Source organism: Hyaena hyaena, unplaced genomic scaffold (genome assembly GCF_003009895.1).
Source record: "Hyaena hyaena isolate Hyena2069 unplaced genomic scaffold, ASM300989v1 scaffold_210, whole genome shotgun sequence".
NCBI classification, from domain to species: domain Eukaryota; kingdom Metazoa; phylum Chordata; class Mammalia; order Carnivora; family Hyaenidae; genus Hyaena; species Hyaena hyaena.
In genome coordinates, this window is record NW_024080841.1 from 199,718 (window position 1) to 224,789 (window position 25,072).

General features: G+C 39.2%; 1 protein-coding gene across 1 annotated transcript in view; it reads left to right on the forward strand.

The window, feature by feature from the left end:
• CPNE4 (copine 4) overlaps positions 1–25,072 on the forward strand; it is a 476,281-nt gene that overhangs the window by 106,687 nt on the left and 344,522 nt on the right. Inside the window, exon 2 of the mRNA XM_039242236.1 lies at positions 23,906–24,086. Within this exon, the coding sequence (XP_039098167.1) occupies positions 23,907–24,086 (180 nt within the window). The 5' untranslated portion in view covers position 23,906. The remainder of the gene's footprint in view (positions 1–23,905; positions 24,087–25,072) is intronic.

Genomic DNA, 25,072 nt, shown 5'->3' on the forward strand with positions numbered 1-25,072 from the left:
TGAAAGGCTTGTTCCTTTGAATAGGTCTGGACTGCTTTCATGATGAAATTCCCTTGGGTTTCATAACCAAGTAGATTTAAAGCATGTCTCACTAAGCTTTTGTGTTAAATACAATCCCAAATGTATCTGCAAACAATTTCTTTTAGAAAAGCAGACTAGGTTTTAAATGATATATATTTCAATTCATTGATATGGTATATATAATTAATACATGTTTACTGTAGATTTAAACATAAATATTATACAACTAGAGTTCATGTTGGCAGGATTTGCATAATGCTTTAAAACATAATCCTTATTGTGTTTTGTCACAAAAGTAATATATGCATATTTGTTACCTACAATTTAGAAAATTCCAAAATGCACAGTACTGAAAATTAAAATCACCTGTTAATCCCATTACTCTGAAATATATTAACATCGTAGTGTATTTTCTTCCAGGCCTTTATCCTGTGCATGCATCTAATATTTGTTTGAGTGATTTTTACATAAATCTAAATGGCATCAAGAATGCAAATAGAAAAAAAAGGAAATAACTTTTCTTGCCTGTTGCAAGGTTGTTCTTAAATGTTCTTTCAAACATAACCTAACTACCTACCTCTACCTCCTACTATAAAGACGAAGCCAGGAAACCATGATGGAGAGGTAGGCAGTGGGGACAGGCAGAGAAAAATTAAACCCTGGTTAATGTCCAGATCAGAGGGTAAACTATACTGTTGAATGTATTTAGAGGATTGCTTTGCATAGGCGAACACAAAGATGATTTGATTGATTGATTCATTCATTCTTCCATTTAACAAACATTGATTGTGCCCTCATTTTCAATCAGGCATTATACTTGGCAATGGAATAAAAATACAAATAGGATACACCCTTAACCTCAGAAAGCACCCAGTCTGGGGTGGGAACCAGATGAATAATTTACCAATGACGATGAGATGTCTTGAGTTGTGATGGAGCCCCATGAATATGTAGCAAATAAATCATTTGCAGTGGATGGAGGGAAAGGCACAAGTGGAGATACAGTGGGAGAAGGGCTCTGTGTACCATATATGGAGTTTATTCTTAATCCTTAAAGTGCTGGAATGCACTGAAGGATTATAGAGAGGGAAGTTAAACGATCACTTTTGTATTTTGGCGAGCACAGTTGGAAACAGACAAGATTTGAGATCAGACAGCTCCACGATCATTTGAAAAGCAAATAAAACAACTGAAAAAAAAGTTGCTCGAACAAGCAAATAAACAAACAAGATTCTCTATGCTTCATTTCCCCTCATCTATAAAATGGGCTTAATAATTACCTGTCAAGTTTACCTGGGAAAAAATGATTTAAATGAGAAAGAAAGTAAATTGTGAGGCAAAATTGCTGAAACCTACAAAATGTTCAGTACATAACCCTAACTCTTGTTAGTTGCAAGGCACGCAGGGTCCCTCAGTTCAGCCTCCTCTTCGTCCTGCTCTCTCCTTTCCACCACATCCTATGTTCAAATCACATGGATACTCAGTGCTGTACCCCCATCTCCTACTACCCAACCTCAGACCTTCACTTCTTGCCCAATCTGTTCCATTTTCCTGGTGCGCTGTTTCCTCTTGTCCGCTTGCTTTAAGATCCATCCTTTAAGCCCTGACTTAAATAATCACCCTTCTCTAGAGAAGTAAAGGAATATAAGACAATAGGAATGGAACATTTCTCATTCAAAATTTGGAGACTGAGTTTAAAAGAATGAGATTACTAGTCTCGGGCATTTTGTCTAGTGAGATTTACAGATACAAACTTTAAAATAGTTTATTCTTGAACTGGCTAAACCTACAATCAGAGTGTGCTTCTCCAGGGGAAGGTTCATGGGTACCTGACCCAAGGATATCAGCTCCCTTCTCTTGTTTCTCTTCTTCCTGCTCCCCCCTCAAAAACCCCTTCTTGTTTTATTCATGTATTTGTTTTCTGTTATCCTCCAATAACCCCACTTGTTTCTTCTCATTATAATTCTTTCCTTATTATTGTTCATATCTTTGTTTTGATTTTATTTTTTATTTTAGAGAGAGAGCATGCACATAGGCAAGCAAGGGAAGGGCAGAAGGAGAGAAAGAGAATCATAAGCAGGCTCCAACTCAGTGCAGAGCCTGAGGTGGGGGAGAGGAGCTCCATCCCACAACCCTGGGATTATGACCTGAGCTAATTTCAAGAGTTGGACACTCAACCAACTGAGCCACCCAGGCATCCCTGATCTTTGTTTTTAAATGTATTTGTTATAAGTATCATTATTATTGATCATTTAAAATTCTTGGCACATCTATTCTGGTAGTTCTGCTTCAAATCAACAAATGTTTATTAGCTATTGTCTTTTTTTTTTTTTTTTTTCCAGTACTTGTTACATGCTAACTTGGGGGAGAAGCAGACAAAACGCCTAGTAGTTTTCCTCCATCCTGTCCCTGCCCTTGGAGTTTCTCACAGTTTTTTAAATTAATACCTCTAATCCACACCTCCCTCTTGCTTCTGTAGATGCCCCATGGTTGATTATAGTGGAGACAACCCACAATTCAGGCTAGTTAGACATCTTATTATTTGACTTTAAAAAATTGCACTTAAAAATTTTTAATTTGGATACAGTAAGTTTTAAATATTATGCATGTGTATTTTTAAAAATCCAGTTGATCTTGGTGGATGATTCTTTTGATATGCTGCTGGATTCGATTTGCAAGGATCTTGTTGAGAATTTTTGCATCCGTATTCATCAAGGATATTGGCCTATAGTTCTCTTTTTTTGCTGGATCTCTGTCTGGCTTGGGAATCAGAGTGATAAATCATAGAATTTTTTTTCTACGATTCCTTAACTGCTGTGATATCTAATTATTTTCCCTCTTTCCTTAAATAGCTTACTTGCTATTGAAACCCACCAGAACTGAGCAAATCTGCTTAGCACTGAGATGTCACTTAGCAATGAAATTTCCCACAATCTGAAGACTATTACTTATAATAGTCTCTTCTTCAGTCCATCTGTAGATGTGAAAGAATCAGTCCTATTTCTGACTTCCTCACTTTCCTGACCAGGCAGGTGGGAAACACGTCAAATGTCTCTAGATTCCTTGAAGTTATCAATAAGTGAAAGATAACATGGTGATTAATCACTGAAAGTCAGAATGCCTTTGCTTATTTTTTAGCTCAAGTGTTCACTTGCTGTGTGAACCTGGGGAAATTACCCAGATAGTCTAAGACTTTACATTCTATATATTGAGAGTGTCTTAGTACATCCTTTGGATGTATACTTTAGCATAGTATGGGGCACATTATAAGAATATATTCTCTCTTCTTTTTCTTCCCATTTTTTTTCTCTTCCATCCCCAATCCCCAAAGATACATTTTGCCAGTCAAGTAGAAGGATAAAAAAATATTTTTCCCCTCAAGCAAAACCTTTTTTGTGTACAAGTAAGTTTCTATTTTATGTTGTGTGCCAGTTGATGGGCATTTACAGGTGGAAAGATGGAACCATGGAGCCTCATGGAACTTAGAGGTTTGTAGAGAAAGCAGAAAAATGAATCAATGACTGTAATGAAATGGGCTCTCTGCTGGTACAGTGATGAACCCAAGGCATTATGGGAGCCATGAGGATGGGCAACTAATTTAGCCTACGGATGACTCTGGTCGGCTTTTTGGAGTAGGTGATTTTCTAGTTGAAATTGTCATGTATGTTTCAGAGGAATGGAAGGCATTCCAAGTAAAAGAAATTTGCAGAATTATGAGAGAGAAAGAGAGAGAGAGTGAGAGTTGGGGTGGAAGATGGAGATGGGTGGCCATCCAGGAAGGAGAACAAATGAGGACTTAATAGATGAGATGGAAATAGGACCTGTCACGTGGCTTTGTTCTTAGCTGTTTCTCTGATGAGCTGTTCAGGACCTTTGCTTTTCTGCATCCTTGGGCAGTCCCCAAGGAGCATGTAAGATGTGGAGGACATTGCAAATAAATCCTGTCACCAGGTGGACCATTGACCCACCTCCATATCTAGTCTTCTACTCTGTTGAATTGGGCTGGACCATGTGAGAGTCAGGAGGGTCCCTTTGATTATTTAGACTGAGAGAAGAATAGAAGCAGCCATCTGGCCCCTTGGTGGTTTTGTCCTTTCCCTCTCGGTCTCACTCTTGGTATAGAGAGGAAAATTAGAAAGATAAACTTGGGGAAAAAGTAAGTCATTTTCTTTAGGGCCTGAGTGTTAGCTCGCATGAGCCACTCATCTACTTACATCTTTTTACTAGACCCCTCACGATTGGGATTTCTGCACTTGCCTTGTCTTCTCACAAGCCAGATGGCTTCTACTTCACTTCAGTGATCAAAAAGCAAAAGTATCAGATTGTTTTAAGGAATGGCAGTGTATAATTTTATGAAGCTGATAGCTGGAGTGAAGCTGGGCTTTGTGACACTGATAAATATATATGTAAGTCTGTTAGAGGATTTTTAAGGAACAACAGTCTGGGAATAAAATCCCACATGTGCAATGAACCAGTCTAAATTATAACTGAACCTGTTTATGCTGAAGTTTTTGAATAAATTTAACATGTCAATATAATGGAATATTAGTTATTAAAGCCAATGTTTATAAAAAACTTGTGACAGTGGGATATACTCTTTAATGTGTCATTAGGTTAAAAAGCAGTACAAAAACTACCAGAAGGGAGAAGGAGGAGAGTGGGTTAAATAGGTGATGGGGATTAAGGACTGTACTTCTTGTGATGAGCACCTGATTATGTATGGAATTATTGAATCACTGTATTTTAAAAAGTTGTGCAAAAAGGCTAACACAGATTCTGATTCTGTTTAAAATTCATAAACATAAAATAGACCATAATAAAATATGCCAAAATAATAATAGTTTTTAAAATCTGGGTGGTAAAATTACAAATGGTTTTTGTTTCCTTGTACTTTTTCATATTTCCTGTTTTTAAACCATAAACTTGAATTTCTTTAATTTCTGAAAAATGTTAAATAAAAGAAAACTGTAAAGCGTATTTTTAAGAAATGGTTGACAATTTGTATAAGGCACATGAGATAAAACCCATGGACAGAAAATTAATTTTTCCTGGAGAAGGCATAAAGAATGGACAGTGTCCCTGCAAAGCCAGAATGACAGGCAGTTAGTGGCTCATTATAGAGAAAACCATGAGTGATCAAAGAGGAATTTGAGGGATGGATTAATGAAAAGTAAGAATTGAACTTTAAGAGGCTCTTCTACCTCCCAGCCATTCTAGGACTAGCCACTGGTAGAACATTCAGATGTCATTATAGACTGTTATTATAGTTGTCATTATAGATGACTTACTCCAGAAGACCCTTAACCGAGTCTAGGAGATAGGTCTAGCAATCAGAGTCTGTAAATCATGTCTACCTTCTTACAGAGTGATTTTCTCTGATGGCGTACACACTGTCACATCCTTTTTCTTTCAGTCTCTCTTATTTATACCCCACCAGGCACGTACATTTTATTTGAGTAAAGAAAAGAAATTGATATGAATATTACATTGATCAGGATAGATGAGGCTGTGTTGCAGTAACGAACAAACCTAAATGTCAATGCCTGATACACCAAAGGTTTATTTCTCACTTACATAAAGTCCTTTTTAAGTCCAGATATTTCTGTATAGCTACTGTCTTTTGGTGGTGACTCAGTGACTCTAGATGCTTTGATACTGTTACTCCAGCATCTCAATAGAAGGCTTCTTTGGCTGAGGCACCTGGGTGGCTCAGTTGGCTGGGCATCCTACTTCAGCTCAGGTCACGATCTCGTGGTTGACAGATTTGAGCTCCGCCTCAGGCTCTGTGCTGACAGCTCAGAGCCTGGAGCCTGCTTGGGATTCTGTGTCTCCCTCTCTCTCTCTGCCCCTGCTTTGCTTGTACTGTCTCTCTCTCAAAAATAAGTAAGTAAACATATTTTAAAAAATTATAATTGAACCTATTTGTTCTAAAGTTTTTGACCCAGACCAAAACATATGAATAACCTAACATGAGCTTTTGATTTGGAGTCTTGATTTATAATGATTGATCTTTAAATCATAGCTCTCTCAAATGATCTGACACTTGAGTATGGAGAGTGTTTGGGCATTCGATATATTTGGGGCCATAGGACAGGAGAAATGGAACCAGAAATAACACTTTTGGGGAATCTACTGTATTGGTTATTATGCTTGGTTCTTTTATGTCTATGATTTCTTCTAATCTTCACTCAATAGCCCTGGGACATAGCTATATTTATCTTCTTTTTCAGAATGATAATGCTAAAGCTCAGAGACCTTCTATCATAATTAGGAAATGCCAGGATACAGACTCAAGTCCTTGGGTTCCTAACACTTCCAACTCTGTCATGTACCACACAGATGATGTTCTTACCCATTTAAGCATCTCATTACCACCACATGCTACTTCCGCGTTTTTGCCATTTTTTGATGACTGGACATACAAATTGGCATTTTCCTTCTTATTAAAAAAATTTTTTAAATGTTTTTATTGATTTCTGAGAGAGAAAGAGAGAGAGCATGAGCAGGAGAGGGTCAGAGAGAGAGGGAGATACAGAATCCGAAGCAAGCTCCAGGCTCTGAGCTGGCAGTCCGCACAGAGCCCAACACGGGGCTCGAACCCACAAACCGTGAGATCATGACCTGAGCTGAAGTCGGACACCCAACCGACTGAGCCACCCAAGGCACCCCACCCTTCTTCTTTTCTTAGCTTCTCCAAATTCAGACCAGGCTCTTGGGGTTAGCTTTAGACTGTCTCTTCCATTTTACAGATGATGTAGTGATGGTTCAGTGCATCTGATACCAGTTTTGTCATAAAGAAAGCTATTTGATAAATACTGCTTTTCGTCTTTCTTCACTACACTTTGGACCAAAATATCTCTATCTTCTCTGGGTTTTATCATCACTTGTCTTGTCCTTGCTAATTATATTAGCAGTTTATCATTTTGGTACTTGCAAAAATAATTTTTGACATTAACACTGGTACTATAACAATTACTTAGCACTTAATCTATGCTCTGGCTGTACATTGTTACTCCCAGAATCCTCACAACAATGCTAAGGTAGATCCTCCTATTAAGTTCTATTTTGCAGATGAGGAAACCAAAGTACCTCTTGACTACAGTTATAGACTTAGGAAATTATAGATCCAGGATTCAAGCTGGGCTGTCTGGCTAAAAATTGTACATATTTCAATATCATGGTATAGTGACTTCCATGAATAAAATTTTTCATCTACTCAGTCACACTGACAATTCTTCAAAGGTAGTAAGCACACCTTAGTATTTCAGGGCCCCTCATAGCATTTAATAGAGTATTAGGCACTGTAAGTATTTGTTAGATTGAATTTTAGGGATCTTAGGGGTGAGTGGAGAGTATTCCTGATTATGAGCATCTCTTCCCAGTGGCCTAGGATTATAAGAATTTGCTTTGCTTGCTTCCTAGGCTTTTTTCTCCAGTGGAATAGACAAACACAAAGACTAAAGCCTGAGGGATCTGAGGGTTCAGGAATGTACTCAATTGTTATAGTCCAGTTAGTGGTGGAAATAGGAATGAATTGGGTAGGAATAAATTGAATTCTACCCAGAAGTAGCGTCATTTCTCCTTAGAGAATTGGGTTTCTGAGATGCAGAGGCAAAAGTGTCACTAGTCATCAGGCATAGCCAAGAAGGCTTTGTTTTGATTGCTCGGTTACTTGTGGTTAACCAATCTGCCTGAACCTATGAATTGCAGACCCTCCATGGTTTTCTTTTGCTTCAGCCATGTACTGTGTATATCTGTGTTTGAGGTAGTTTTAGTGAGAAGCTTAATGCAGGGAGAGGGGGAGGGAGAGCGAAAGGAAGCAAAGTACCCTCTTGGATAGGATGCTTTGGAGTCTCACACTGAGGTGATATTTGGTTCTAAGATGATGCAATAGGTCATACTTGTTCCATTTCTAGGTCACGTGGCATTTTGAGGAAACTGGCTGGCTACCTGAGTCTATATTTCTGGTTCTAGAGATCTCTTTATCAGCAGCTGGCATTACTGATATTAAAATATCAAACACTCAAGAGCTTCTGCCCATATCAGCCAGGGTAGAAGACTTCACTCCCAGTCTATCCTGCTTCCAAGTTTTGTTAAACAGTCCTTGGTCCCTATCCACCAGGACCATGACAGTTTATAGTTGTACCTGTGTGTGATAACTGATGTGAGGCATCTGGCATAAGTGAGCAGGACTTTTTAAAAAGTAATAAAATTATTTTTATTTTAAAAATAATAGAATTCCGTGGGCATTTCCATAGAGGGACAAAAAAGACTTGAAGGTGTGATAAAGGGTAATGAGAATAGAGCAGTTTAAAGTAACTGGAGAGTAAATAGTATGCCTGGTGGACAAAGGTAGGAAAAGTCAGTTAGCAATTCTGCATGAGGAATGTGGATTTTAGCCTGCAGAATCTATGTCCACAGAAAACACTGGGCAGGGGAGTGACCAAACTTGAGTTTAACAATTTGGCAAATACCCCTGAAAACCTTGCAGCTGCTGATTGCAATGAGGGATAACTTTTAATGAATCCAGGTTGTCTCACTTAAGGTTTGTTTCCTTAGGTTTGTTATCATCTTACTTTACTATTTCTCCCTCCTACTTTCTTTTCATTGGAGTTTGTCTCCTTTTCTTTATCCATATATTCCATTCACTTGCTTATCTATTCATTTACTTACTATAATTTGTTTTATAAGTATCACGTTGTTAGATTTTAAAGATAATATAAGGTTCTCAGTTCTTTGATAAGGGAAGTTTAACTTTTTTATGATTACTAACATATGAAATATGTTGGCCTTATGTATACCATCTGTTAGTTATTTTTAAGTAAAATTTTATGCAAGTGCAACAAACATACAGAAGAGTTCACATCATAAGCATATAGCTCCATGAAGTTGTACAGAGCAGATACTCCCAAATCAAGATAGAGAATATTTCTGTACTTCAGAAGCCTCTTTTGTATCCCTCTCATCACTGCCTCTAAAAAAGGTAGCTGTTATTCTGATTTCTATCATTATAATGAATTTGGGCCTGTTTTTGAACTCAATATAATTGGGACCATACAGCATGTACTCTTTAGTGTCTGGCATATTTTTTTCGACATTGTGTCTAGGAGATTCATCCATGCTGGTGTATATCAAAAGAGGTCCTTCATTTTTGTTACTATGTGGTGTCAGGGAACAAGAATTTCCTGTTCCCTTCAAAGGTCTTTCTAGCTGGACTAAGAATCAAATAGACATGAGACAGACTAATGCAGAAAATCCAAGTTAATTTCATATATACAGGGAATCCATACAGACATGGACATTCCGAAGATGGGTAAAGTGAGGTATACATTTATGTCACTCTGAACCAAAGAGGAAAGTGTAGGGGTGTGGGACTGCAGAGGGAGGCATTGCGATTCACAGGGCAATAAGAAGAGCAGATGTTTGCCTCGCCATACAGATAGGTCATTCAGATAAAATTCATCTCTGCTAATAATCCTCATTCTGGAAAAGACCCCCAATTTACATCCTTCTTTGTAGTTAAGGAACAAAAGTTTCTTTTCAGCCTGAAGAGTGTCAGTTGCCTTCAGCTCAAAATAGGGGCAGCCTGCCCTTGATCTCTGCAGTGGCATTCTGTCATATGAATGCACTACGATGTAGTTATCTCCAGCCTTTTCTTAGGTCACAAGTTATTGCTGTTGTTATTTTCTTTTTCTTTTTTTTAATGTTTATTTATTTATTTTGAGAGAGAGAGTGTGTGTGCAAACAGTGGAGGGGCAGAGAGAGAGGGAAAGAGAGAATCCCAAGCAGGCTCAGCATGGAGCCCAACTCAGGGCTTCCTCTCACGACTGTGAGATCATGACCTGAGCTGAAATCAAGTGTCAGATGCTTAACCAACTGAGCTATCCAGGCGCCCTGAATGTTGTCATTTTTTATTTAGTCAGCTTTGGGATAAAATCCTGTGTAGCCTGGCATTTACCAGTCGACAGGCTAAGTGAAGTGTCATTAATTCTCCTCAATATCCACTCAGTGCTAGCTTCTACCTTTCATTTGAATGTCTGATGGTCACCTTGATATCTAGCACCTATCAAGAGTTGGTGAACGCAGTTGATATTTACTTGGAATAGGTTGGCCAGACTGTGGCTGGAGCTCTTTGACTCAGCCAGAAGCTCAGACTCCATTCTGCCATGAAGTGTGGTATATGAAAAATAACACTTCCCACATTGCACTGCTTCCTGGGATATTCTTGTCTCAGCCCCAAATTACAGTACTTTCCATGGGAAACAAAATATCCCTAAAGGCAATATGCCTCTGCTTATTGCCCTTGCCCTTTAACCTCATTTTCCCCGTTTTTTAAAAATGTTTATTTATTTTTGAGAGAGAGAGACAGCAGGAACAGGGAATGGGCAGAGATAGAGGAAGATACAGAATCCAAAGTAGGCTCCAGGCTCTGAGCTGTCAGGACAGAGTCCAATGCAGGACTTGAACTCACAAACTGTAAGATCATGACCTGAGCCAAAGTCAGACACTTAACTGACTGAGCCACCCAGAGGCCTATCCCAAAGTTTATTTTTGTTTTCCTTTTCTGTTAATCATTCATCTTTGAAAATGTTCCATGAAAAATGTTCTGTGACTAAGTAAGTTTGGAAAGCATTTTACATCATACCTACCTCCTTTTTGTAGATTCACAGAACACATTCACATACTAATGACTAAAACTTCCTGCTCTAAAGAAACCTGTTTTATGTTTTAAAATCTTCCATTTGCTTCTTTTGTGAATATCTATTAGTACCTCATACAATAAAACAATAGTCCTGTAGCATATGTAGAAAGCAGCCAAAAGAAATTCCACCTGGATGTTTTTCCCTTTCTAGTGCTATTGCAAGTTTCTGAGTCTTTCCATGACTATTTTAATGGAAATATGGCAAAAGGCTTAACAGGCAAATTAATCCATTATAAATATTTACTTATCTATATCCCCATTTGCCTGTGGGCTCCTTGAATGTAGTTACCCCATCTTTTCATCTTTGTATCTCCCATTTCCCAGCATGGTTTCCAGCACCTACTTGAAGTGTTTAATAAATATTTTATGAATGAATGAATGAGATATAACACCTGGGACTGCCAGCACTGAGGGATTCAAATAGAACTGGGAAATAGCCCTAGATCTTACGGTATCCTGGAGGCAGAACACCATTACAGAAGAAGTCCTGAACTTTAGAGTTGGGATTTTTTTTTAAAAATCTAGTTGAATCCCACCTCTTCCACTTTTTGGTAATGTGATCTAGCAATTTACTGAGATTTTCTGAATCTCAGTTTTATTCATCTGTAAAATTAAAATAATATCAAGTTCCCTTTTATAACCATCAAAAGGATTAAATGTGCTAGCGTAACCGGAAGCACTAAGCACCGTGCTGCACACATAAGTGTTCAAGAACAGTTGCTATAATTGGTATCGCTGTGGCTGTTATTACTTTATGTGTGGCACTTGTTTCTCTGGTCTGTCTCTGCCCACATTGGAGCCTGCAGATTTTCCTGTGCTCAAATTCTTCTCACATTTGTGGAGGATTGGAAATCCACAGAACTCTTCAGCCACCACACCATGCCATCTGTCATATTTCTTCCTCATCTAACAATGTCTCCCCTAAAGCCTTGCCCAGGTACATAGACTTGATCAACTTGGCCTTCCCTCCCTTCCTGCTGCTGGAGGACCCCTAAAGTTTCTCCGTGCCAGCAGAGAGGGTCTTTTCCTTTTCAGATAATTCCAGTGGATATACATTCCTCACATTGTTACACACAAGCTACCCCACCTTGCAGGCTGGTCCTCTGGAAGTTTGAGACAGAGAGAACATGTGTATAGTATATGTGTGTGTCCGTGTGGATGTCATTCCTTCCACATGTGCTGTGGCTTTCCTCTTCCCTACAGCATCACCCACGTGTCCATGAGGGCTGGTCATATAACCTATCTCTGAGACAGACATGATGCTACTTTCTGTAACATCCTCCCTTTTCAGCAGTTCTTCTCCACTCTGCAAAACCATGCTGAGTTCACATGCTATTTCTACCTAAATTCTTGTCTCTCCTTTGTTTTTATCCAGAGCTGCTCTAGCCAGGCCATTTGCCACAAAGCTTATATTCTGCCCTTTGGAAAAATTTAGTAGAAACGTTACCCATCAGACTTAAAGGTAATGCCACATTATTCCTCAAAAAAAAAAAAAAAAAAAAAAAGAACTACCCTATGACCCAGCAACTGTACTACTAGGTATTTATCAAAAGGATACAGGTGTGCTGTTTTGAAGGGGCACATGGAACCCCAATGTTTATAGCAGCACTATCGACAATAGCCTAAGTGTGGAAAGAGTCCAAATGTCCATCGACAGATGAATGGATAAAGAAGATGTGAGATATATATATGTGTATATATATATGTACACATATATATATGTGTACATATATATATATCACATACATGTATATACATACACAATGGAGTGTATGTATACACACACACACACAATGGAGTATTACTCAGCAATCAAAAAGAATGAAATCTAGCTATTCGCAACTACATGGATGGAACTAGAGGGTATTATGCTAAGTGAAATTAGTCAATCAGAGAAAGACAGATATCATATGACTTCACTCACATGTGGAATTTAAGATACAAAACAGATAAGCATACAGGAAAGAAGAAAAACAGTGTAAAAACAGGAAGAGGGATAAAACACAAGAGACTCTTAAATATAGAAAACAAACTGAGGGTTACTGGAGGGGTCATAGGTAGGAGGATGGGCTAAATGGCCAAAGGACATGAAGAAGGACACTCATTGGGATAAGCACTAGGTGTTATATGTAGGGGATGAATCATTGTTTTCTACTCCTGAAATCCTTACTGCACTATATGCTAACTAACTTAGATGTAAATTAAGAAGTAAATTTAAAAAAATAAAGGTAATGCCACATTAGAAAGGAGTTCTAAGGAGATACTCACCCCAGTATTTTCCTTAAGGTGTGTCCTAGTACCAGCAGAGGACCCACGAGCTGCCACTTCGCCCTCCCGTGCACACTGGGCTGCAGCCATCATTAACGGTATGCTCTTCCCCTGCAATCTGTCTCCAGCCAGTACGACAGGCAGTCACCACCCGATAGCTGGAGCGGCAGATGAGGAGAACCTATGAGCCAAGCTTGGACCCATTAAGTCCTTTTAGTGCTTCTGCACCCAGTCTCCACCACATAGTGGGCAGCTAGATTCCTCTTATAAAAGAGTCCTGTTTTAATTGAATGCTTTGAGCTGAGGTCCTAGACATTGTCTTTCTATTTGGAAGTGTTTTTGAGCAACACCACTTTGCTTTAGACTTCAGGAGAAACAGAATTAAAAGAAAAGAAAAGAAAGCCATGAATAGTAGTCTAAGATGGTATGTCCAGTACATGTTAATTATGGTAGCCACTAGCCACAGGTGGCTATCTAAATTTAAGTTTAGATGAAAAAGTATTAAAAACTCACTTCCTCAGCTGCACTAGCCAGAGTTGAAAGTCTCATCAGGTATACTGTCTTGGATAGCATAGATATGGAACATTCTATAATCACACATATTGCTTTTAAGCAGAGCTGAACTATAAGTCATGTTCGGTATCCTGAGAGGTATTTCTTTTTTGCACTTTGTCATCTACTCAACTCCTTCTTCTTTCCCAAAACACATTATGTTGTCCTCTGCCACCTAAGCAAAACCATGTAAAAGCTGGGGTGTCATCAAAAGCAGAAGCAAGTCTTAAATGAGAAGGTGTAGGAGCAGATAAGAGATCATAAGTAGATCACTTATCATGCTTTTTCAAGGAAATTGGCTTCTGGCTTCACAGGCTGTCTTAGTTTGTCCTATTGAATGTAAAAATAATCCTGCTCCTTTTTTCTTTTAAATTTAGCTACATGTATGAGACCAGCAGCCCCAAATCCATTTTGTGAGCCCCCAGCTTCCTGTTAATGTGATATTAATGGAAGAATCCAACCTATGATTATATTAAAAAAGGCAAATAACTGAACAAAATAAGGCTGGGATTTGATCTTTCTACTGGCTAAATTTAGTTGCCTGAGAAACAGAAGAAAATTATTTCAGTGCCAAAATAATAAGGAACATCACTGAATTTGCTCTTTGTCTCTCCTTTAGGAACTATAGATGGTATGATAGGAAAAAGAAGGGCCTGACATGGAAGAGATAGTCATTCATACGATTTCCTTTGATATTTTGTTGAAGTTTTACTTCTAAAAGCTTATATCAGCCTGTGTAATTATCCAGTTAAATTTATACATCCAGTTCTTCTCCTAAAAATGGGTGACATTTGAATGCTATAAAATTAATATGAATGTGATGCGATGGACATAATTGCTTTCTAGAAAAATCTCATCTTTATGACTCACTGTTAGAGACAAAAATGTGAGCCTGGAAGTTCCTAGAACATCAATATATCTGATTCCTTATGCACATTTCCCCAAGAAAGCTGTTTTTCAGGAAATAGCATCTCTGCTGAATTTTTTCATTTAGTCTCTCTGTTTTCTCAAATTAGAAAGCTCAGGAAATGACTGAAATAATAATTTTTTGCAATTGAGTGATTTTGTGTAGTATATTCTAGAAAAACATTCATGTACACATATTGTCAATTTTGAATCTTATTCACTCGAACCATGGCCCTTTGTGGTTCACATGGTTTTATCTCTGGGTTTGCAGGGCATGGTAGCTCCACCATCTGTAACCCAGCAAATGCTTAGGGCTTCAAAGCCTCAGAGTAGGGACACTAGGTTCCCAGACCTCTCAAGTTGTTGATGAGGCTACTGTAACACAGTTGCAAAAATGATTTGAGCTGCCTGCAAGTAAGGGAACAAAGAAAAATGAATTTTTAAAGACTGCTAGAGCACAAGCTCATTAATGCACACATCATGCCCTAGAGATTTGTTAAGATTGGAATAGGGTTGAAGTTTGCTTTTGCACCATCTAGAAAGTAATTGTTAAGCAAATTAAGAATGTAAATCATTTTATAAGAAATGGTCAAATATGCAGGTTTGAGAGTCCATTAGACCCAGCCTTAATTCCTGGCTCTATCACTTACCAGCTATGACTTTGGAGCAGGTTACTAACCACCAAGAGGAATCTCATTTTTTACAACTGGGGCATGGGGCTGACTATTCTTATCTCAAGAGATTATCTCAAGGATTAAATGCAACAGTATATATGTAGTTGGTTATTAGTGTAGTTAGCATTCTGGCTAGGAAAGCGAGTTCTTTTTAAAAGAGATTTATAGAGAATCATATGCTTGATGAGGACAGAAAGTATAAATATTCACAGCTTTTCTCCCTTTCCCACCCTCTTGGGAAGATTCAGTGTTTGCACTGCAGAAGGGGGAGCTGACAGGGTAAGTAATGATTAAAGTTGTGAGAGAAGAGAAACCTAGAGGACAGATTAATTTACAAAATAAAGGACTCACTATGAAAGAAATTTTTTAAAAAAAGGATCTAAAAGCTTGGGAGATTGAGAGAGAAGGGTGCTGCAGGAGGGAGGGGAAGCTGTAGTCAGACATTCAGGGGAACCAGGGGGGGTCAAGAAAATGTTGGGAAGTGTTGTATGCTTTTCTTTTTTTGGAGAGCCTACTTAAGTAATTGTCCCATAGGGAGGCGAGCATAACAGAGTAGGTAAGAGCCCAAATTCTGGCCATGGAGTTCTAGGTTCAAATCCTTGTCCTTCTACTCTGTGTCTGGATAGCCAGGTGAAATTGTTGCACTTTTGTGAGCTGTGAGTGGTCCTTGTCCTGAGAAATGGGCATCCTAAGAGTACCTACCATGGGGTTCTTCTGGGGATCTTATGACTTAATGTCAAGTGCTTGGCAGGTATAGAAGAGCTTGATAAATGTTACCTGAACTTCCTGGTATAATTTCTAAAGAGGACAATTTGCGTTTATTGAATGCTCAGTGTAGACTAGGCACTCTTCTGGAGAATTTATGTGTATTCTTAACTTTTTTTTTTTTTTTTTTTTTTTTTACAAATAGTTTATTGTCAAATTGGTTTCCATATAACACCCAGTGCTCATCCCCACAAGTGCCCTCCTCCATGCCCAGCTCCCCCTTCCCCCCCCCACATCCATCAGTCCTCAGTTTGTTTCTCAGCATTCAAGAGTCTCTCAAGGTTTGCCTCTCTCCCTTTCCCCCACCATTTACCCCCTTCTTCTCCCCCATGGTCCTCAGTTAAGTTCCCACTAATCATCCTATACATGCAAACATATGATATGTGTCCTTCTCTGCCTGACTTATTTTGCTAAGCATAACACCCTCAATGGAATACTTCATGGCAAAGTGGATTCTTTCCTTTAAAGCTCAAGACAACGCTACAAGGTATGGACTCTGATTATCCCATTTTTCACATTACAAAACTGAGGCAGACAGGATTCCAGTAATTTTCCCAGAGCTGTATAAGTGAGTGGTACTTGTGTTAGCCTCAAGTACTCTCTCTAATGCTTCATCCACACTCCATGTCTTTCTGCAGCTCTTTTGTGGGTGTCTGATCTTAAGATAAACAACTCCTGGAATGATTTGTCTCATTTTACAAATGCTGAGTTTATATGCAACAACCTTGCTACTCAAAGTGTGGTCCAAAGGCCAGTAAGATCAGTGACACCCAGGAGCCGAATCTGAGGCCCCACTCCAGACTCTTGAAACAGGAACTACATTTTAACAAGTTCCCCATGATTTATGATCATGTTAAAGTCTGAAAAGTGCTGCTCCAGAATGTGAACCCTTGGGCAGATGGACTGGCTTATTAATGTCTGCATCCTTTATAGTGTGAGCCACCTAAGAGCAGATTTATTTTTTTTTTAAAGATTTTATTTTTAAGTAATCTTTACACCCAATGTGGGGCTTGAACTTACAACCCTGAAATCAAGAGTCGCATGCTCCACTGACTGAGACAGCCAGGTGCTCTGGGTATATTTATTCTTGATCTAAAAGTATATCAAGGAATGTTGAATAGGAAATAAGTTGATGAGTCCTCGTGGAATAGCATCTGGTGTCTCCTCAGCTGAGTGAATAATGCATGCCTGGTACCTCCAGCGTCCAGCACAGTGCCAGGCACGTGGCAGATACCTCATACATATTTCTCGAATCAAGATGGAAATGCTGTGCAATAGAGATATCCAGCACACCAACTTCCCTGGATGTGCTGTGACATTTAAAAAGGCCAAATAATGCCAAAGCAAGCAGAACAGTGATTATGCACTTATTCTTAACACAGTTTTAAGACAAGCTCTGCTCAATTGGTTCCCCTGTGAACTCTAGCTGATTCTCTTCCCTCTTGAGCTCTCTATTGTCTTGGCATTATTTGCAACTCAGTCAGAACCTAATTAAGTTTCAGGATCAGTTTGTCCTATTAGAGAGTGTGGATATGCTGAAGTGGTGGGTTTTTGTTTTTTTTATATATATAACTTAAATTATCTGAGCGAAAGGACAATTATAATTTGCTTCTAAAATTGGCCAAAAGTCAGCTTTCATCAAAATAATTCTTAGCAGACATTAGTCTCTGGTAAACCAGGGTATTGTATGAAAGGCAACAAAGAGGATTTAAACAGGCCTTGGAAAATGTATTGATAATCTGGTCATATTAATCCTGCTCTCTAACAGAGTGTGAAATTAGTTGTTTACTTCACTTATCTGGGTCTGGAGGTAGCTGATCACTCGTTGACAGAGCCACATTTTGTGATCACCTTTCAGCAGTGAGCTTCAGCTGGGCCAAAGCCAAACAATTCAACTTCACTGCCTATGTAGCACCTCCAAAGTCAAGGTCAGGACTGCTGTTCTCTGGGCAGCCAGAGGAACTCATGAACTCCAGTATATCTGCTCAGGGCTTTTATTTGTGCATGGAGATGAAGGTAAGCCAGGATGTTACGTATAATTGTGAAAGGTTAGGAGTTTTATCTTCAGTATCTCTACATTTCTTTCCTATATGCTATCTTCTACTCCCCATCTGAATGGAAGGTTTATATTGGTTTTGTCATCAGTCTAGAAATATTATCAAGATGAACATTATCGGGGATATAGTAAACTATAGGAATAATGTCTGACCTAAAGGAGTTTATATACACACCAGAGATTAATCAGTGAGGTGAAATAGACCCTGTTGACACTCTGCCCAGATCCCTTTATGAATTTAGTGGGTCCATCTCCCAATGGTGGTGAGTGTTGGATGTTAATGGCTCACAGCTGCCCCTTTTCTGGAACATTGATTACTCTTAGCCAATGGTGATAGGGACCAAAACTAAGGGGTTATGTTTTCTTTACCCCAGCATGACTGATTTATATGGGATTATATAAGAGGCCAGACCTCTTTCCTTGAGGTGGACAAACCCATGATATAATCCATGCTGGAGAGCCCCGCATTGGAAACATGCTTTAGCGGTTGGACCCTCCTTGCTTCCTTCACTTCCATTCTATGCTCTGCTCAGTTAATCAAGTACATCTGAATCCCTGTTTCAGTCTCTGCCTCTACAATGCCCAACTTAAGACTTGTAGGAAATTAATACTACCCATAAAACTGATGGAGCAAAATGCAGTGAGAGCTTTAACCTTGGAGATATAATTGTGTGACAGGACCAGGGTCATTCAGGGACTTGCCACTGCTAAAGAACAGGGTAGGAGTTAGGAAGAAATCTACTCTTTTCTCTCCCCCTCTTTTCCCTGGGTCTATATTCCTTTGGACAAACCTAACAGGGGTCTTAAGTCTATCTGAGCTGCTATAACAAAGCACCATAGACTTGGTGGCTTATAAACAACAGAAATTTATTTCTCACAGTTTTGGAGTCTGCAAGTTCAAGATCGGGGTTATCTTCAAGATCAGCATGGTCAGATAAGGGTTCTTTTCTGCATCACACACCTTTCATTGTATCCTCACATGGTGGAAGGGCCTAAGCCACTCTATGGGATCTCTTTTGTAAGAGGCACTAATCTCATTCATAAGGGCTCCACACTCATGACCTAATCATCCCAAAGTCCCCACCTATTAATATTATCACTTTTGGGGCTTAGGATTTCAGTGTATAAACTTGGGGAAGGGGGTTGGGGAACACAAACAGTCAGATCAAAACAACAGGAAAGTAGCTAGCAGTGAGCTGGCAGTCAATACAAGTCAGTGTCTGAGATCCTAAAGTAAGAGAACAAGGGAGAAGAATCAATGAGGAAGGAAGGAATAGGTAATGACCAGTATAGCAGCCTTGGACAATCACAAATTGTTTTCTGTCCTTCATTCCAACCATCAAATTGGCACCAGATTGATCTTTATCAAATGCTTATTTCATCATGTCCATTTTCTGAGCTTTAAATTCTCCAAGTGTTCCCCGTTGCCTAAAGGAATGATCCATAAAATTTCTGGATCATATACCCTATTGATTAAAAAATATCTCTAAACATATGCCCCAGTTTTATTCCTTTAGAAACTATTTAAATTTCCTATCAACTAATAGTTCTGAGTACTATGCCCTTATAGGATATATCACTAATGCTTATGTGCATAAATTATATATATATATTTCAAGAAGATTTCTTAATAATTAAAAATTATGGACCATTTTTGGCACATGCAACTGGATTGTTTTTTTGATTTTGTTATTTTAGAGAGAGAGCACAAATAAGGGAGAAGGGCAGAGTGAGAAAGAATCTCAGCATAGAAACTTACTGAGGCTGACACAGGGCTCAATCCCATGGCCCTGGGATCATGATCTGAGCTGAAATCAAGAGTTAGATACTCAACCAACCCACTGAGCCACCTGGGGCTCCCATATATTGTTACCCTAGTTTTACTATCTGCCTTGTGAATGTATGAGAGTTATTAGTTAATGTATATGAATCTTCAGACAAAGTACTGATTTGGGAGCTAGCTATATGCATTGGTGGAGAGAGCTATGCCCAGAAGGTGTGGGTTGGAAAGACAGAATGCATTTAAGGGGGCTAGCAGGACTTTGATCTTAAAGTTACAGTGGAAATTCTAAAAGAGTTTCAGTTGGCAGTGGGAAAATGAATCATTTAATATTGAAAGCAGACAGATTACAATAATAATAGCTCTACTTTTGGAGCACCTAGTGTATACCTGGCATTATGCTAATCACTTTACATATATTATTTCAGTTGCTTATCATAGCAACTCTTCAGGGTAGGTATTAAGTACCCTGCTCACAGTGATACACTTAGTTAGCAGAGAAGCTCCTTCTGAGCCTTTTTTTCCATTATACCTTATGATTAAGACTAGACATTAAAGAAGATGTCTCATTCTGTACAAAAAGCATGTGTTCTATAGAAAGGAGTCAGTGGGGGGCGCCTGGGTGGCTTAGTCGTTTAAGCGTCCAACTTTCGCTTAGGTCATGATCTCGCGGTTCGTGGGTTCAAGCCCCGCGTCGGGCTCTGTGCTGACTGCCAGCTCAGAGCCTGAAGCCTGTTTCAGTCTGTGACTCCCTCTCTCTCTGACCCTCCCCTGCTCACACTGTCTCTCTCTCTCTCTCCTAGAAATAAATAAAACATTAAAAAAAAAAAAAAAAAAAAAAGAAAGGAGTCAGTGGGTCAAGCAAGTGGATGGATGAAAGGGGCCAGTCTGAAAAGACTATATACTCTATGATTCTAACTATATGGCATTCTGAGAAAAGCCAAAACTCCAACTATAATATGGAGACGGTAGAAGATCAGTGGTTGCTAAGGCTTAGGGGAGAGGGAGGAATGAATAGTGAGAGCACAGAGGATTTTTAGGGCAATGAAACTATTCTGTATGATACCGTAATGGTAGGTACGTGCCATTCTATATTTGTGTAAACCCATAGAATATGCAACACGAAGAATGAATTCTAATGTAAACTATCAACTCTGGATGATAATGATGAGGCAATGTAGATTCCTCATTTGTAACAGATATATTCTGGTGGGGCACTTTGATGAGGAGAAGGATATGCAGATGGGGGAAAGGAGGTATATAGGAAATCTTTGTACCTTTCCTCTCAATCAATCAAAAAAATAAGTTGCTCTAAAAATGAATTATTTAAGAAAAACAAAATACAACAAGAAAAAAAAAAAGAGATGGACACAGGCATGAGTCTACAAGGATAGGGTCAGTTAGAAGAGGCAATGCCTCTAGAGATAGGAGAGACCACTTAGAACAGCACAAGAGAAATGTGGATTCCAGGGATCCAGTTAATGCATTGGGAAAAGCAGAATTCAGGAAGACATTGATTGAGGAATAAGCTTTCTTTATCAAAAAGTTGATAAAATGCTCACAACATACTTCCAACACTGCCTGAACACAAATCCATGTGTTCCACTAGTCTATTGCTTTTTTTTCACTATTTTTTAAAAAATTACATCTCATATATGCTCTGTCTTCTATGTTGCTCTAAAAATTGTTCTATTCACAACCTATAAAATTAGAGGGACTATTTATTAAGCTGTGCACTTATGATTTGTAAATTTCCTATACATGAGTAAAGTTTACTTACAATTAGAAGGAAAATATGATTCTGTATGGAGATTGAAATAAATCAGGAATATTGTATCCACTGTTCCTTAATAGATGCAAACAATCCTCCACCCAAAGGTATTATGAGTGGTGAAAGTAAAACTGGACTAGGGGATAGAAAACTGGCATTCTGGCCCCAGCTCTATGACTAGAATAACTGTGTGACATGGGTAAGGTGCCAGTTCTTTCTGAGCCTGAATTACCTCATATGTAAAAAAGAATGTCCCCAAATCCCTGTTAATATTCAGTATGGTTGAACATAGAGCAACTCTTGTCCTCAAACTGATCCCGTAACAGATACTAAAACAGAATTGTAACTCTTCCCCAACTGTCAATTCCCCTTACCTGATATTTAAGAGTGGAGCTTGGAAAACATTTTCTAAAGAGGGCCAGATGGTAAATATTTTAGGCTTTGCAGGCCATGTAGTCTCTGTTACAACTACTCAACTCTGTTTTTGCAGTGAAAGCAACCACACACTATATGTAAATGAATGAGCTTGCCCATGTTCCAATAAAACTTTATTTACCCAAAGAAATAGTGAGCCACATTTGACACAGAAGACATAGCCTGTCCATTCCTGTTCGAGGACATAACTTTGTGGCAATCAATACAATTTCCCTTCAGTATACATAGAGAAAAACCTGTGTTCATAATAATTAGATAAATAGGGCACTGGAGAGTTAGACGTGAAAGAAAGAAGGAAGGAAGGAAGAGGAAGGAAGGAGGGAGGGAGAAGAGAGAGAAAATGAAAAAGGAAATAAGGCGGTGCCTGAGTGGCTCAGTCGGTTAAGTGTCCACCTTCAGTTCAGGTCATGATCTCGTGGTTTGTGAGTTCGAACCCCATATCGGGCTCTGTGCTGACAGTTTAGAGCTTGGAGCCTGTTTCGGATTCTGTGTCTCCTTCTCTCTCTGCCCCTCCCCTGCTCATGCTCAGTCTTTCTCTCAACAATAAATAAATGTTAAAAAGAATTAAAAAACAAAAAAGAAAAAGAAGGAAGGAAGGAAAATAGATGGAGAGCAAGAGTGGAGAACTTTGTAAAAGCATTGGGAGAGAAGATTGGGTGATATCTGCCATGAGGATGGGGCTTTGTCAGATTGGAAAAGGCTTGGCTTTGGCATGGAGCTAGCAGCTAATTTTGGAGAGACCAGCTAGGGTGTGCACAGGTGTGTGTGTGTGTGTGTGTCTGTGTGTGTGTGTCTGTGTGTGTGTGTGTGTCTGTGTGTGGTGTGTAATACTAAGGCACACTCATCCCCTTGTGAAAGAGGTGGCATAGTGTCCTTGAACCTAGTATGGTGCCAGATACCAAGGGGAAACTCACTGAATATTTGTGGAAAAGGGAAGGAAAAGAGGGATTGCCCTCATTTTATAGATGAAGAAATTCCAAACCAAGGCCCTGATACTGTGTGAAGTTGAGGAAGTCACTGCAGTTTTCCTAGGAAATCTGCAAGGAAACAGTATTCCAAGAGAAGGACATTGAATTTCACTCCTGCGGGAATCTTCCAAAATCTTCACAGGTCCAAGCCTCTCAGAGAAGGTGGAGAGTGTTGGGTGGCCTCTGGGGGATTCCCAGTAGCCCAGGCCTCCATGATGCCAAGTGTTACCATAAAGGTTATCCCGTGGAGATGGCAGTGCTTATTTTGGCTACTTTTGCCATGAGTTCAGAATCAGAGCCTGTGCTTTTCCTCTTGCACAGTCTCCCTCCTACTTTCTTCCTTTTGATTCTGAATTCTGATGTGGCAGGTAAGAGAGATGAAAGCTGAGGATGGACTTCTGCACGTGGGGCAGAAAATCAGATTCTGAGCCTCTCTCCTGGAGCTGGCTGACTGTTGACATCTTGAGAAGGTGGGCCAGGGTTCAGGAAAGGGAAATTTGGACTGTGTCTTCAGGGAGGACAATATTGTTCTGTGTGCCATCACATAGAAGGAGAGAAGGAGAAGGAGACCTGGATTTTTAGGGAGTCTTAGAAACTTGGAATGTGATTAAATTGATTAGCCAACAAATCTGTAAAATTTCACAGAAGCCACGGACTTAATATAGAGCTGGATTACAGTTTGTGCTGATTCATTAATTTTATTTCACAAGCTAAAAATTTTACTATGCATATGCATGCAAGTCATATAGAAAAATAGCGTTGTTAGCCAAGTGCACCAGCACCTGTCGGGGTTCTTTTTTTTTTTGTCATTTCTTTGGTTTTGTTTGTTTGTTTGCTTGTTTCATTTGGAACGGTGCCACTGGGGGAAAAAGTGAGATAATAAATACATTCAATATTAGAACTTGTGTACTGAACAAGATTCTGAAAGGTAATTGGAAGCCTTTCTCCTTTGACAAATACTGTGGTGATTGGCATGTCTTTTTTCCTCTTTTTCTTGCCTAAAACAGAATGAAGAAGATGAGCAACATTTATGAGTCGGCCGCCAATACACTGGGAATCTTTAACAGCCCCTGCCTGACCAAAGTTGAGCTGCGTGTGACGTGCAAAGGCATTTCTGACAGAGACGCTCTTTCCAAACCTGACCCCTGTGTCATCCTAAAGATGCAGTCCCATGGGCAGTGGTTTGAGGTAGGCATGTCCAAGGCAATGGACAGAAGCATGGCGGGGATTGATTCAGAAATGTTTTTGCATTTCCTATCTTCAGGTGGTTTATTTGGATGAGATGGAAAATTCTTGAAATGAACATGATCTCATTTCTGCTTGCATTGTGATACTTTGACGTGGCTGTTTAATGTTGTGGGTATTTTGAGATTTAACCTTAATCTTTGTGTTCTTGGTAGACTTAGTGACCCTTGGGGATGAGCAGGGAGGGCTGTCTGAGAGAGGCCACATGACACATCATTTATTTTTTGGAGTGAAAACTTAATGTTGGCTGCATTTTACTGGGTACTCATCAAGAGTCAGGCATTGTTTGTGCTTTATGTAAAATAGCTAATCTGGTCCTCACAACAACCCTGTAAGGAAATAGACAGATGAGGAAACACAGAAAGGTTAAGGATTTGCCCACGACCATTCAGCTAGTAATTTATTTTAATTAATTTAAGAATAAATGTAAATAATGTGGTTCCAGAGTCTCTTTGGTGTACTAGAGTATTTGGCTGTGTGGGGGAGAAGACGAAATAGAATTTGTAAAAATGTTACAGTGGGCTCTTAATTTTACAACATCAGGGCTTTTGGAGGAGATGTAACTAGAGTTTTGACATTTCTTTTTTATTGTGATTGCTGGCCTGTGCTTTTCATAACCCAACTGCAGCAGGGAAGGGGCCCTGCTTTGCCCTGGTTCACAGCTCAGGTTACTACTGCGGTAGTTAGAACTGCTTTCAGAGGGCCTTCCCATATGGAAGTGAAGTATTTACTCTTTTAATACATTGTAGCCTATTAGCCCTGGAAAAGAACATTGGCCTCTAAAGTGATCATGAAACTGTAAACCTGATTTTTAGACTCAAAAAAACCTACAGCCTGACCTTCTATGCTGTTAATGGTAGTAAGGGTCAATGAGGATAAATCTATGTCTTTGAAATATTGGAAATCAATTGTTCTGAAATGCAGCACAC